Below are 15,664 nucleotides of genomic sequence, written 5' to 3'. Positions count from 1 at the left end.
GAAGCGGGAGCCGCCCTCCAGGTTTTAACAGCTTAGGAGGGATGGAGCAGCCACTGGGAACGAGGCTTCTTGTGGAAGTCTATCCATATGTCTGCTCACCCAGACTGTCAGTCCTGCAGGGTGGGGTGTGGTGGGTGCCCCCATCTCAAGCTGACCCGTCACCCCTCCCTTCTCCCTTCCCTGCTAAGGCAGCAGCACAGTCCATAGATTTCCCAATGCCTCGTGGGAATACAGGGTGGTCAGCCAGCTTCTTCACCTCAGCCCTTTCTGACCCAACTCCCAGGACTGGCAAACTGAGACTATGTCAGCCACAGAGAAGAGGTACGAGGAGGGGCCATGTGTGCACAGCCTCCCGCAGGCCAGGTGGCTTCTACCAATGCACTGCCTTGCTCGTCACAGCTGGTACTACTGATCATCATCGCCTCTGTACAGATGGGGAAACAGACTCAAGAGGGACTTGCTCAGGGTCCCTCTGCAGGTCAGGGGCAGGGGCAGGGCTGAAGCCACCAGAGCTCAGGACCCTAAGCATCACCTTTCACATGAAGCCAAAACGCCACAGTCAAGCAGGCACCAAGAAATGTGAATGTTTTGCCCTTGGCTTTTGTTCTGGAAATTCAGTACAGACCACAAGAAATATGAATCGCTTTGTTTTCTTAACTCCACACCTGCCCCCTGAGAGCCCTCTGGTACCAGCTTTCAAGCTTTCACCTTGAGGGCTTCCCATGGACTCACCTTTGGGGCAGGTGCTGCCACAGGCTGGGACTGCCGAGGGCTAGCACCAGGGGGCCACGGCGTGGATGCACCCCCTGGCCTGGGGAGGGCCTTGCGGCCTGGCACGGGGTTGGCTGGGAGCGCCTTCTGGGGTGGTCGAGGCCTGGAGAAGTCCTGGAGAGAAAGCAATAAGCCTTACTTGAAGGCCAGTGGCCTGTCTGAAAGAAAAATATCCCTGCTTTCTTACCAGTCAAAAGCAGATAGGAAAAAGTTGTAACTGTATGGTCTCATTTAGAAAGAAACTGTGTATGATGTGTCTATATTCTCAAGAGGAAGTTAGGAGAGCAGCTGGCAGTGTCTATTAAATTACAAATAACCATTCTCTGATCTAGTCATTCTGCTTCTTCTGACCTGTGCTGGAGAACTATTTGCACAGGTGCACAAAAATGCAACAGCGAGGGTGTTCCTTGCAGCACTGTTTGTAACAGCAAAGAAACTATAAATAAGCAGAATTTCATCAGCAGAAAAATAACCAAAATTATCAAGTGACAGACGATACAGCACTTAAAAAGAATGAAGTAGGCTGAGAGGAGCTGGTATGGAGAGATGTTCAAGAGTTGTTAGATGGAACAAACAAGCTGTAGAGGACAGCTGATGTAAAATAAGTCACCACCCTCCCCACCTAATAGGAACGTCTATGAACAGAAAAATGAAAGGATACAGATAGAACTGAGAAGAGGTTACGCTGGGACGGGGTGCGAGAGGGGAGGGGTGTGCTGCAGGTGAACACCGTTTTTTTAACAAGAGCATGTATGTGTATTTCCTGTTCAGATTAAAAGAAAATTTCTTTTTCTTTTTCTTTTTTTGAGACGGAGTTTTGCTGTTGTTGCCCAGGCTGGAGTGCAGTGGCACAATCTTGGCTCACTATAACCTCCAACTCCCTGGTTCAAGCGATTCTCCGGCCTCCGCCTCCCAAAAAAGCTGAGATCACAAGCACACGCCACCATGCCCAGCTAATTTTTGTATTTTTATTAGAGACAGGGTTTCACCATGTTGGCCAGGATGGTCTCAATCTCTTGACCTTGTGATCCACCTGCCTCAGCCTCCCAAGGTGCTGGGATTACAAGCATGAGACACCACACCCAGCCAGGAAAAGTTAAACAAAGAAGCAGTTACATTTTGTGCATGTTGGCTGTCTATGTGTGCGGCACGTTTAATGGATTCTGTCCTTGCTGGGTTACTATTACCTTCATGTTGCCACCATTTCCACAAGGCTTTGCCCGGACTACCTTATTTAAAATCACGCAGCCCCCACCCTGGCATTCCCTGACCTTTTTATCCAAATATACCTTTTCTTTACTTTTCATGTCACTTACCCCCTTCCAACATACATAATTTATTTACTTATTAAGTTGATTTTTACTTTCTGTCTCCCCACCCTCCTCTAGAGTGGAAGCAGGATGGGGTCCCAGCTGTCTGGTTCACTAATACATCTTTGGCTTCCAGAACAGTGCCCAGTATACAGGAGGTGCTCAACATATATTAGTTGATCCATTGTTTTTTTTTTTGTTGTTTTTTTGAGAGGGAGTTTTGCTCTTGTTGCCCAGGCTGGAGTGCAATGGCATGATCACGGCTCACCGAAACCTCTGCCTCCCGGTTCAAGGGATTCTCCTGCCTCAACCTCCTGAGTAGCTGGAATTACAGGCATCTGCCACCACACCTGGCTAATTTTATATTTATAGTAGAGACAAGGTTTCTCCATGTTGGTCAGGCTGGTTTCAAACTCCAGACCTCAGGTGATCCACCCGCCTCGGCCTCCCAAGTGCTGGGATTATAGGCGTGAGCACCGAGCCTGGCCAATCCATTGTATTTTAAGGGGCAAAGAATGACTGTGCCACCCACAGGCCCCCAAGCTGTTGGGATTTAAGGGGAAGCTAACGGCATAGATGGGAGTTCCAGTGCCTGCTCTCTCTGACTTGCTTCCCTTCTCAAGAGGGTCACGACCACGTATTAAAGTGGACAAAAGGCAAGCATGTAGAGAGGGCAGGAATGACTCAAAAAGCTGAGACCTCCCCCAAGAGCTTCACAGCATTAGAAACTGAAGCAAATTCTTAGGACCAAAAAGCCATGTTCCTTGGCTCCATGGACCTGGAAGGACAATGCAACCCCACCCACCTTCCCCAGCCCAGAATAGCTGCCAAGTTGCGGTGGTTGCTGGAAGCCAGGACAGAGACCTTCTGGGGCAGGTGACAGCTGGGTGCAAATGTCAGGTTGCAACTGGGAAAGGCTGTGCTCACAAGGAGCTGTGCAAACGGGCCACCGGAGGGCTGGTGTCTGGGCAGGAGCCTCATCAGCGTGTCAGCGCTGGGCCTCCCAGTGCAGCAGCCAGCCACAGGCCATATCTGCAATGACCCAACGCAGCCCTGGCAGGGGCCTCGCCCACACTGTTTTCCTCTGCCTAAAGCAGAAACAGTCCCTCAACCACTCTGGCCCACGCTCCCTTCCGTAAGGGAGGGCATCTCACTTGATCAGATTGCGCAAGCCAGACACGGGGCATCATCATCCCCTACCAACCTCAAGTCCTGTCTATTTTCACAATTCTTATCAGCTTCACTCCATCATCCCTGCCTTCTCCCTACTCCAAGCTTTTACCATCTTTCTTCAGGACAGCCTTTAAATCTTGTAACTAGTATAATCATTTGCTGCCAGAGTACTTTCTTTCTCTTCTTTCCCTTCCTTACTCTCTGTCTCTCACTCTCTCTCCACAGAGTTTCACTCTTGTTGCCCAGGCTGCAGTGCAACAGCGCGATCTTGGCTCACTGCAACCTCCGCCTCCCAGATTCAAGTGATTCTCCTGCCTCAGCTACCATGGCCTCTCAAGTAGTGGGGATTATAGGCATGCGCCACTATGCCCAGCTAGTTTTGTATTTTAAGTAGAGATGGGGTTTCTCCGTGTTGGTCAGGCTGGTCTTAAACTCCCGACCACAGGTGATCCACCTGCCTCGGCCTCCCAAAGTGCTGGGATTACAGGTGTGGGCCACTGTGCCCAGCCCCCATTTTTAAAAACTATTTTCAAAATACAAATATAATCACAGAAAAAGGTGAACAAATCACAAATATACAACTAGATGAATTATCACAACGCAAATACACTAAGTAATTCCTGTGCAGGTCAAACAGTAGATTAACAGCGTCAGAAGCTTCTATGGGCCCCTCGCGGGAGCTACACCTCCCTCCTGCCTAAAGGCATCCCGAAGAACGATCAATCCTGGTAAACAGAGAATCGCATCATGTCACCACTGTCCCCTTCCTATGGCATGCAGACCAAAGTCCTGACCAAGGCTATGTGGCCTGAGCATACTGTGGCTCCCCCTGGCCCTTCAGCCTCATTGCATAGCTCCTTGGGCTTCCAAGCACAGGAATCTTTAAGTTCCTTCAACCCACAGGACCCTCTCCCATTACAGAGCTTCCCTAGTAGTGGGTCCCAGGACCAGGAAAGCTCTTTTGTCACTTGCCCTCACAGCCTGGTTAAGTCCTGTTCCTCCTTCATGTCTCAGCTCAAATGTCACCTCCTCAGGGAAACCTTCCTGGATTTCCCAGACTAGGTTGAATCCCCATTACTCTCTTCTGAGCACTCTGAGCCTCTCGTTCACAGCACTTATCACTGTTGCAGTGACACCTATCCCGGAGTCCCTATCCCAGCAGAATGTGAGCTCCAGGAGGCAAAGCTGCCATCTGCTTTCCTCATCATCGCCTGGCCCAGAAGGGAAGTGCACACGCTGGTTTACAATAAAAGAACTGAGGAAATGATGAGGTTTCATCCATCACTTCTCCAGGGGATCCATGTCCCCCAGCAGGAGGTAGGGGATCTTTGATGGCAGACAGGAGACTGTGAGTGGCCCCAGGGCAGGAGGCTGTCTGACCCAGCTGGGTGAGAACTGGGTTCAAGTCCTCACTTCTCCACTCACAACTGTGCAATGTCAGGCAAGTCCCTTCAATCCTGTGACGGCTGGCAACCTCCAAGAGAACGAGGCCACACAACTCCCTTCTTTGAATGGCTGTGAGGAGGGAGGTGGCAGCCCAATCTCATCACAGGAGCTCCCACTCAGAGCAGCTGCCTCCCACTGTTTGCTCCTAAAGAGACCCCCACCTGGACCCTGGGACCTAGAAGAAGCTGTGCTTGGGAGCTGTGTTTTGGGGCACCTGCCACTGGCTGGGTAGCTTCCTGTACCTGGGACTTCTGCCAGCAGCTGCAGGGGCACAGACACAGGGCATGTGCAGCCTCCACCACCTCCCCACACAGCTGGGTCCCCGCTGTCCCTGACGCTTCCTGACCTAGGGCTCGGCGCCTTGGGGTGACAGGGTGAGGCAGGCCCCATGTTCTGTGAACAAGCCTCCAGTGTGGGCTTTTTGGAACAATGGTCTGAGTGGACTGCTTCACCGACCCACTCCCTCCTCCCTCCGCCAGCACCCCAAATCTCTACACTCCCCCAAGTCTCTGCACTCCCCCAAGTCTCTAGACTCCCCAGGTCTCTGCACTCCCCCAAGTCTCTGCACTCCTTTCTCCCTTTGTTTCATCTCTGTTATGGAGTGACCTATGCACTCATCATTTGGAAAAAAAAATCATATGTTGAAGCTCTAACCCCAAGAACCTCAGAATGTGGCGGCATTTAGATATAAGGTCTTTAAAAAGGTGATTAGGCTAGAATGAGGCCACTAGGATGGGTCTTAATCCAAGCTGGTGTTCTCATAGAGTTGGACATGCAGAGACCAGGGACGCAGGAGTGCACAGGAAAGGCCATGTGAGAACACAGCGAGAGGGCGGTGGCCAACTGCAAGCCATGGAGAGAGGCTTCAGAATCAAGTCCACCAGCACCTTGACCTTGGACTCCTAGCCTCTAGAACTATGAGAAAACAAGTGTCTGCTCTGAAGCCACGCAGTGTGCAGTACTCTGCTGCAGCAGCCCCAGCACACAAGTACACTCTCCACCTCCTCTCTCTCTCCGCTCCTCCCCCTCTTGCTTTATTTCCTTTCTTCCCTCCTTCCCTCTCTCTTCCTTCATGGACTTTTCCATCCTAACTCTGCCCCACATGAAAGGAAGGGGAGGCCGGGCGCGGTGGCTCAAGCTTGTAATCCCAGCACTTTGGGAGGCCGAGGCGGGTGGATCACAAGGTCGAGAGATCGAGACCATCCTGGTCAACATGGTGAAACCCTGTCTCACTAAAAATACAAAAAAAAAATTAGCTGGGCATGGTGGTGCGTGCCTGTAATCCCAGCTACTCAGGAGGCTGAGGCAGGAGAATTGCCTGAACCCAGGAGGCGGAGGTTGTGGTGAGCCGAGATCGCGCCATTGCACTCCAGCCTGGGTAACAAGAGCGAAACTCCGTCTCAAAAAAAAAAAAAAAAAAAAAAAAGAAAGGAAGGGGAGAGCAGTGGTTTCACAGCAGAGAAACAGAAGGATGCCCTCAGCTCTGCCAAAAACTGTACCATTGCCCTGCATCCTAAGGACCCTCCAAAGCCTGCAGCCAACCCGAGTCTTCAGGGTCAGAGACAGCCCGGGTCCCAGGGAGCCCTCTGGACCACACCCATGGAAAGCAGTCTCAGTTGAGGGATCACACCCAAAACACACAAGCCAGTTCCGGAAGGCACTCCGCCCGGAAAACACCTGTGTCTGCACTGGAAACACCACCCAGGAAACACCTGTGTCTGCACTGGGGGCCCTCCTGCAGGTGTGGTCGGCGCCATCAGAGCACACACACGCAGTAGGAACAGGCTGCTTCCATGAGCACCAGTGGTGGGGGCGGAGAGTCTAGATCCCACTCTCAACTCCCAGAGGCTCCTGCCCCTTGGGATGGGCAAGGCATCAGGGTATATCCCTCATTAAGACTTTCTGACCAGTAGAAGGTGCCAATAGGGACAATATGGTGGGAAGAGTACTATGATGAAGTACAGTCCCATCAGCCTCAGACTTGAGGAGTTCGGGCAGGCTTCCTGGGAGAAGTGACATCTAGGAGCAGACCTGAGGATGCAGGAGCTGGCCAGGCAAAGGACAGAAGGAGTGTCGCAGGCAGAACAAGCAGCATTTGCAAAGACCCAGCAGGCAGATGAGCGTGAGGAACTGACTGATGTTAATCTGGGGTGGAAGGCGGGTAGTGGCTTGTCATAAAATAGGCCAACCGGAAGAAAATACTATGTGGTTTAGGAGCTGTCTAGAGCATCTATTTCTCCACGTTCATTGCTCTTACCCACTGTGTGCCTCCATATTGACTGAACTGCAGAAAAGGCAGTCAGCTCATGACCCCACAATTTCATCTTCTTCTCCACCTTTGCCATTACCCACTGAAACCAGCCTTAAGATTATAAATCATTCTACTCTCAAGACACATGCACACGTATGTTTATTGTGGCACTGTTCACAATAACGAGGATCTGGAACCAACCCAAATGCCCATCAATGATAGACTAGATAAATGTAGCACATATATACCATAGAATACTATGCAGCCGTAAAAAACGGATGAGTTCATGTCCTTTGCAGGAACACGGATGAAGCTGGAAACCATTATTCTCAGCAAACTAACACAAGAACAGAAAACCAAACCCTGCATGTTCTCACTCATAAGTGAGAGTTGAACAATGAGAACACATGGCCACAAGGAGGGGAACATCATACATTGGGGCCTTTTGGGGCATGGGGGATGATGGGAGGGAAAGCATTAGGAGAAATAGCTAATGTAGATGACGGGTGACAGATGCAGCAAACCACCATGGCACGTGTGTACCTATGTAACAAACCTGCACATTCTGCACATGTGTCCCAGAACTTAAAGTATCAAAAAAAAAAAAAAAAGGGCCAGCCACGGTGGCTCATGCCTGTAATCTTAGCACTTTGGGAGGTCAAGGCAGGCAGATCACGAGGTCAAGAGACTGAAACCATCCTGGCCAACATAAGGAAACCCTGTCTCTACTAAAAATACAAAAATTAGCTGGGCACAGTGGTGCGTGCCTGTAATCCCAGCTACTCAGGAGGCTGAGGCAGGATAATGACTTGAACCTGGGAGGTGGAGGCTGCAGTGAGCCGAGATCGCACCACTGCACTCCAGCCTGGCAAAAGAGTGAGACTTTGTCTCAACAAAAACCCCCAAATCCCCCCCAAAACCTGTAATACATATAGAAAAACCCCATGCAGCCAGTATTGAAACATTACACCTTAAAATTTGGTATTTATTATGAATCTGAATTTATAATAAATGCTTAAGCTTTAAAAAAAAAAAAAGGAAACTGGCCTTAAAAGCAATGTTCGCAGCCCCTGGTTGCTGACAATGCACTTACCTGGGAAAGAATGCAACTGGGTGCAGGGGGAACTGGCCGGCTCGGGGGAGGCCTCCTGGATGGCTCCGTCCTCTCTATTTGAGATGCAGGCCCTGGGGAGTTCCTAGCAGCTCTGCTCAGGTGTGCTGGCAGTAGTGCAGGTGGGGACCCACCACGCAGATAATCTGGAGGGGGCCGCGGAGGAGGCTGGGAGGGCTTCCGCAGGATTTCAGGGGTGTTGAATACCTGTATGTACAAGTCAAGGACCCACTGAGACAAGAAATCACTCAGGGCTGCCACTGTGTGTCTCTTTGAGATAAACCAGAGCCCGAAGGGAGAACAGACACACCAATCTATTAAAACCCCAGGATCCCAGATGTCAGATGCAACCTTTAAAGTCATTAGGGGATGTCAGAACCAAATGACATGTCTCTCAAGCCAATAAAAGGGCTTTTTGTCACCCCCATGGGCCCACAGAGGCTCTTAGAAAAATCCAGCATGGCCCCGGGGGATAAAGAAAAAGCAGCAAAGTTCAGAGGTGCCAAGCGCCTACCTTTCGCTTGCCCTGGGGCGTCTGCAGCTTGAAAGTTGGGTTGGCATGACCAGTCCCGCTGTTCTGAGAAACCCTAAAGGGACAACTAGAAACAAGAAATGGTGGAGGAGAAGAAAGGGGCAGGCATTCAGCGGGGGACAGTGCCTGAGCTCCCTTTTACCCAAGCACGGCCAGCAAGCAGCTAAACCTTCCCCCAGCCTGTTCTGGAGGGCGTGGGATTGGTCTTCACAAACCCCATCTTCCTAAGTAGAAAAACATGTGGCCAATGGAGAACTCTCGAGGAAACTGAGTTGGCCTTATACAAAGCAGAGCTTTCTCAGCACCTTCTCTTCACTCTTTAAGACCGTTCCCCTCTGAGGAGACACAAGGGTATCATGAGCCATCAAACAATCCCCATCAGGCGCAGAGCCAGAAAGACCTGGGACTTACAATCCCCCTCCCCGGGAGCAAGTGTTATTTAACGTGTTAAATGTAAAGACGCACAGAGACTGTACATCTTCCATATTCAAAATAATAAATCACGTTTCAAATGGACACCAAAAGCGAACAAGGGTAGCTATTCTTGTATCAGATGAAACAAACTTTAAAGTAACAGTGGTTAAAAAGACAAAGAGGGGGCTGCGTGTGGTGGCTCATGTCTGTAATCCCAGCACTTTGGGATGCTGAGGTGGGTGGATCACCTGAGGTCAGGAGTTTGAGACCAGTCTGGCCAACATGGTGAAACTCCATCTCTACTAAAAATACAAAAAATTAGCTGAGTGTGGTGGCACACACCTGTAGTCCCAGCTACTCGAGAGGCTAAGTCAGGAGAATCACTTGGACCCATGAGGTGGAGGTTGCAGTGAGCTGAGATCACACCACTGCACTCCAGCCTGGGCAACAAGAGCAAAACTTCTCCTCAAAATAAATAAATAATTAAATAAAATTGGTAACAAATCAATTAGATAAAGGGTGGCAAGTCAATTTTATTTTACGTTTTAGCTTGAATTGATTGGGGATATTCTGCTGAGGAGGACTCAGGAGTGATGACCAGAATCAGCAGAGAGTACTTACATACAGTAAGATGAACTAGTAACGCCTACCACAGTCACAGCAGGGGAGAGGGCAGTGTGCACTTGCATTTGTCTTCCCTGAATTAGACCCACTATCACCAACACTTTTGCTAAGTTTCACTTATGGAGACCTTTGTGACCCATAAACTGACCTTGCGTCCTCCACGGCACCCTGTCGTACCTGAACTGCTGCCTCAGCTTGGAAGGGAGAGCTGAGGGCTTGAGTTGGCCCAGTTTCTTGTTCTGTCTGCAGCAGTAGTACAGCAGCAGGAGGGCCACCAGCACGAAGATGGCCGCCAGCACTCCAGCCACCACAGGACCCACACCTTCCAGAAACAGAACCCAAGTGGGAGATTTAGGAGCTGTCTGGGTTATAGCAGATTTCAAAATAGGTATCCCTGCTTCTTCTTCAGGCATTTGATTTGCATTTAATTTGTATTACTCATTTTAACTTACAAACTATAATTAAAAACACACATTATGGTCTGAGTGCGGTGGCTCACGCCTGTAATCCCAGCACTTTGGGAGGCCGAGGCGGGTGGATCACGAGGTCAAGAGATCAAGACCATCCTGGCCAACGACGTGAAACCCCAGCTCTACTAAAAATACAAAAATTAGCTGGGCATGGTGGTACCAGATCCCAGCTACTCGGGAGGCTGAGGCAGAAGAATCACTTGAACCTGGGAAGCAGAGGTTGCAGTGAGCCAAGATCGTGCCACTGCACTCCAGCCTGGACAACAGAGCGAGACTACATCTTAAAATACAACAAACCACACACACACACACACACACACACACACACACACACACACACACATTATACCACTGGGAAACCACTAATGGTAGCTCAAAGAGCCAAGTCAACTTGCTTTGCACAGACTCTACAATAAAAAGCTTCTAGAGCCACTTGTGCCTAATTGAAGACAGTCCCTTTTCAGGCAAGCAGTTCAAGCTCTGTACAATTTACCACTCGTTTTTAGCCTGAATCATGATTTTCCTGGACACAAAGGAACCAACACAAAACGCAAAAAGACTTGGCCAGGTGTGGTGGCTCATGCCTGTAATCTCAGTACTTTGAGAGGCTAACGTGGGTGGATCACTTGAGGTCAGGAGTTAGACCAGCCTGGCCAACATAGTGAAATCCCGTCTCCACTAAAAATACAAAAATTAGCCAGACGTGGTGGCAGGCACATATAATCCCAGCTACTTGGGAGGTTGAGGCAGGAGAATTGCTTGAACCCGGGAGGCGGAGGTTGCAGTGAGTCGAGATCACACCACTGCACTCCAGCCTGGGCAACAGAGCAAGACTCCATCTCAAAACGAAAAAACAAAAAAACTAGAAGACTCAGACTGATTTAAGACTAGAACTCTCACCCATAATCTGTAACTTTACATTTGGTTTCGTCAAAACTACCGCAATATTCTCTCAAGTGGTTAATGTAAATACACAGAATATATTTGTACTATCGAAACACTCCTTTTATCAGTTTTACATATTGAGGTTTCTTCCTTGAAAGATTTTGGTATTTTTTTTTAAAAGCTATTTTTTTTTTAAAGAAAACTCTAGAAACCACAGTGCTAGGGTTCTTGAGACAGCCACTAAAATACTATAAAACTTTGCTGGGTGTCTATTTCCCTATTTTAACTTGTGTCCATTGGAGGAAATCTAAACCACTGTGTGTCCCAGGTTCATGATTATTTTTAAATGCCCAAAAAGAAATAGTCACTGTGCCCCTAAAAAGGACAGGAACATTCAATGACCTACAGTCTCTCCTTACTCTCCCTCCACTAAGCAGGCTCCCCCTCCTCAGTAGAAAGGAAGGGCGAAGAGAGACTGAGCCATGTCCCCACACTGCACTATGGGTGGTCGCTCCTCTCTTTGTCTCTGTCTTGTGATTTCCTCTCTACAAAATTGGGACAATGAAGCTGACTCAATGTGGACGCTCTGCGGCCTGCCACCTGCCCCTGATGCCTGCTCTTCTCACAAAAGCAAGCAGTGGCCCCAGCAGGCTGGCACTCACTCTCAGGAGGCATGGGCCCACTGTCAATGCTGCCCCCGTGACCCGGTGTGTTGCAGAAGGGTGGGGCCCAGCCCGGCAGGCAGTGGCAGTTCTGGTTGTTGTTACAGACCTGGAGCGAAGGAAGAGCAGAGGCATCAGCACCCCTGAGAGCGTCAGCCACCCACAGGGTCTGCCCCCATGACGCCCCCATGATACAGAGAAGCCAGAACCCAGCACGCACCCCATGGCCATTGCACTTCTTCCCGCAGCCTTCGGTTTCAAAGAAGGAGGTGTTCCTGCACTGCCCCTCGAAACAAATCTGCAGGGGGAGAAAACGGATGGATCGGTGCAGTGAGAGGGACACTGGTTGGGACTTACGAGGCATGGTTTTGCCCTTAGAACATATGAGGACCCAAGGCCTGGTGCAGTGGCTCACACCTCTAATCCCAGCACTTTGGGAGGCCAAGGTGGGTGGATCACGTGAGGTCAGGAATTTTAGACCAGCCTGGCCAACACGGTGAAACCCCGTCTCTACTAAAATTACAAAAATTGGCTGGGCACGATGGCCTGTACCTGTAATCCCAGCTACTCAGGAGGCGGAGGCAGGAGAATAGCTTGAGCCCAGGAGACAGAGGTTGCAGTGAGCCAAGATTACGCCACTGTACTGCAGCCTGGGCGACAGAATGAGACTCCATCTCAAAAAAATAAACAAAAAAACCATATGAGGACCCAAAAAGGCAGCCCACTTCAGGTTATTATCAAAGTGAAAAACGGAAAACCATCCATAACGCTAAGGACAGGACAGCAGTCAACTAAATTTGCTATTACTTTTGTGATTAGGGAGAAAACAACAAATATCTTGTTAAACTATCATGTTTAACAATAAAATATGTATTATTGCATACACCTATTATGTTGATGATGTTAATTACTTGTCATTAATATGTACTAATTTTAATATTATATCTAAAAATAATGACGGTGACAGTACTCTGCGCCACGTGCTATGCTAAATGCTTCCTGTTTTTCACAGTTTCATGGTCAGAACCTACTCTATGGGACGGTTACTATTATTTTGCTCAGGCTTCCCTAACTCCTAGTTCATTTTTAATTCCCATGATAATTAAGGATGAGGATAAAGGTGGCACTAGCTAGGCCACCTAAGTGCTTTACCAGGGTGACTTTCTTTCATCCTTCTGACAGTTCTCTGGGGTGGGTGCCTGCTGTCACTATAAAGCGTCATGAAGGGAGCCACTGAGGCTCTGAGGTTGGGGAGGAGGCATCTGAGCCCAGGCATCCTTTCCGCAGTGCTCACTTCTCAATCCCTGCTCTGCAGCCTGCTCTTGGGTGAGCTGGGGGAAGGGACTCACATGGTTGTAGCCGCACTTGGTTCCGGTCATCACCAGGCCTGGGTCCAGCATGTCACTTTCCTCCTCAGGACCTCGGTAGACATGGGTGCCCCGGCACTGGATCTGCCTCCCATTCATGATGATAGTGGTGTCGATGGGCACCGCGTTGGACTCCAGGGGCCGCGCCTCGGAGCTCTGACACTGGATCTTCCCACACTTTGCATCTCTGGGCACAAGAGACGGGGAGGGAAGGAGGTGGAATCAGAGGCGGGGGAAGAGCTGGGGCACCAGAGCTTCAGTCTTTCTTGACCAAGACAGCAGGCTTGTGTGGCACGGGGCAAAGGTTGAGGGCAGTTATATGCTTTGGAGACGGAGAGACTCCATGTGAACTGACACCAAGGGAGGAGAACAGGCTCCCTGACCTGAGCAAATGTAGACCAGAAAACTGGCCTCGAAATGTCCTCTACTCCAAGAACATCCCCCTAAGCTGAGCAATCTGTCCCTTTTTGCTCCTTACCCTGCCATCCACCCAGGAGCTCCGGCCAGAAATATGGAGTCATCTCCAACTCCCATTCTCCCTCACTCCTGGGCTCCAGCCATTTTCAAACCCTATCAATCTTCCCTCCCATATATCTACCTTAATTTATACTGCCCCATCCTCTTACCTGGTCTGCAGAAGACTGATTTGCCTGCCTTCAGTCTTGCCCCAGAGGAGTTGAATTTCCATGCTGCTCTCAAGCTAAAGTCCAAACTCCCCTAGCCATGCATTTGAGCCTTTTCATGATCTGGTCCATGCTAAACTATCCAGGCTAATTTCTCCACAGACCTTCTCCTTTGCACCCCAACATTATACTTTAACTGTATCGAACTGGTCTCAGTTCTTTCAACTACCAGTTTTTCTCTTTTCATCTCTCTTCCTGGATCACTCTCCCATGAACCAGTACCACTTTCAACCCTGTTCACCTAGGTAACTGTTCCAGATCTCAGTGTAGGTATACTTTCCTTTGAGAAGCCATTCTGACATACTAAGAGGGGTTGGGTGGCTCTCTTCACATTCCCATTATTATACTGTATTGTTAATTAAAAGTACCATGCACTCAGCACAGTATCTTACACATGGTAAATCTTCAACAGACAGTAGATGGATAGATGGATGGATAGATGGATGGATGGATGGATGAATGGATAGATGGATGGATCAGTGGGTGAGTGGGAGCTGGAAGGATGGATGGATGGATGGATGGGTGGATCAGTGGGTGAGTGGTGGATGGATGGATGGATGAGTGGTTGGGTGGGTGATGGATGGATGGATGAGTGGGTGAGTGGGTGATGGTTGATGGATGAGTGGGTGAGTGGGTGATGGTTGGATGGATGAGTGGGTGAGTGGGTGGATGGATGAGTGAATGGGTGATGGATGGATGAGTGGGTGAGTGGATGAAGGGATGGATGAATGAGTGGGTGAGTGGGTGACTGAGTGGATGGATGAGTGGGTGATGGATAGATGGATGAGTGGGTGACTGGGTGCATGGATGAGTGGGTGAGTGGGTGGATGGATGAGTGAGTGGGTGATGGATGGATGGATGAGTGGGTGAGTGGATGAAGGGATGGATGGATGAGTGGGTGACTGGGTGGATGGATGAGTGGGTGATGGATGGATGGATGAGTGGGTGACTGGGTGGATGGATGAGTGGGTAATGGATGGATAGATGAGTGGGTGAGTGGGTGGATGGATGAGTGGGTGAGTGGGTGGTGGATGGACGGGAGGATGGATCAGTGGATGAGTGGGTGGTAGGTAGATGGATGGATCAGTGGATGAGTGGGTGGTGGATGGATGGATCATTGGGTGAGTGGGTGATGGACAGATGGATGGATGGATCAGTGGGTAAGCAGGTGATGGATGGATGGATGGATGAGTGAATGAGTAGATGGTGGGTGGTGGATGGATGGATCATCAGTGGGTGAGTGGGTGAATGAATGGATGGATGGATGGATGGATAGATGGGTAGCAGATGGGTGGACGGTTAGTTGGAATGAATGATGAATTAAATGAATGAGTGAATTAATGAATGAGGACCTATTCAAATTAGGGCATGATTAGCATTTTGCAGAAATGACCCAAAAGGGCTGATTCCGTGCCCTACTATAAAATGGTCCTCAAAGAAGCCTGATCAACTTCCTAGGAAGCAGTGCCACCCACACCCTCCTCTGATTTCCTTAGAGCTGAACGGTGCATTGTCAAACAGGGGGCCAAGAAAAGAGGACCGACTTCAACTGATTTACACGGAGGTGCAGCTCTGGGGCCAGCCACGCTGCTGAGCTGGGCAGCAGTGAGTACAGAGCAGAGGTGGCTTTGTCACCCTTATTTCATGGGGCCCACCCTTTGGTCATCACCTCATGTTGCACTTCCTGTGTTCACCATTCATGTCCTTTCCACAGTTTCCAAAGGTGTCTCCGGCCACATTCACCTTCTCGAAGCAGAGATCAGGGGCAGGCCGGGCTCCTGGGTGGGCAAGCAGCATCTATCAGTACACTCGCCTGTCAGAAGCCCCCAAGGGCAAAGGTACGTTTGGTAAAATCGTGAAGTGAAGAGTATTTTCTGGGAGGGAATACTCAGCCTCTTCTTCCTGTTCCCTGTCAGGTTACTCCATCCCCACATTCTCATCAAGACTCTTTCAGAGAAGAATGTT

General features: G+C 49.8%; 1 protein-coding gene across 1 annotated transcript in view; it reads right to left on the bottom strand.

Annotated features, from left to right (window-relative positions):
* Nucleotides 1–15,664, bottom strand: part of ADAM19 (ADAM metallopeptidase domain 19) — a 103,486-nt gene that overhangs the window by 7,310 nt on the left and 80,512 nt on the right. Inside the window, exons 15-22 of the mRNA XM_003934771.3 lie at nucleotides 15,369–15,477; nucleotides 12,999–13,203; nucleotides 11,870–11,947; nucleotides 11,650–11,758; nucleotides 9,810–9,954; nucleotides 8,577–8,661; nucleotides 8,045–8,269; nucleotides 733–885 (exon numbers count right to left, since the gene is read on the bottom strand). Coding sequence (XP_003934820.1) covers nucleotides 733–885; nucleotides 8,045–8,269; nucleotides 8,577–8,661; nucleotides 9,810–9,954; nucleotides 11,650–11,758; nucleotides 11,870–11,947; nucleotides 12,999–13,203; nucleotides 15,369–15,477 — 1,109 coding nt within the window. The remainder of the gene's footprint in view (nucleotides 1–732; nucleotides 886–8,044; nucleotides 8,270–8,576; nucleotides 8,662–9,809; nucleotides 9,955–11,649; nucleotides 11,759–11,869; nucleotides 11,948–12,998; nucleotides 13,204–15,368; nucleotides 15,478–15,664) is intronic.

Source organism: Saimiri boliviensis, chromosome 20 (assembly GCF_048565385.1).
Source record: "Saimiri boliviensis isolate mSaiBol1 chromosome 20, mSaiBol1.pri, whole genome shotgun sequence".
NCBI classification, from domain to species: Eukaryota; Metazoa; Chordata; class Mammalia; order Primates; family Cebidae; genus Saimiri; species Saimiri boliviensis.
The sequence above is the reverse complement of the archived record's forward strand: the minus strand, read 5'-3'. Positions and strand labels throughout refer to the sequence as shown.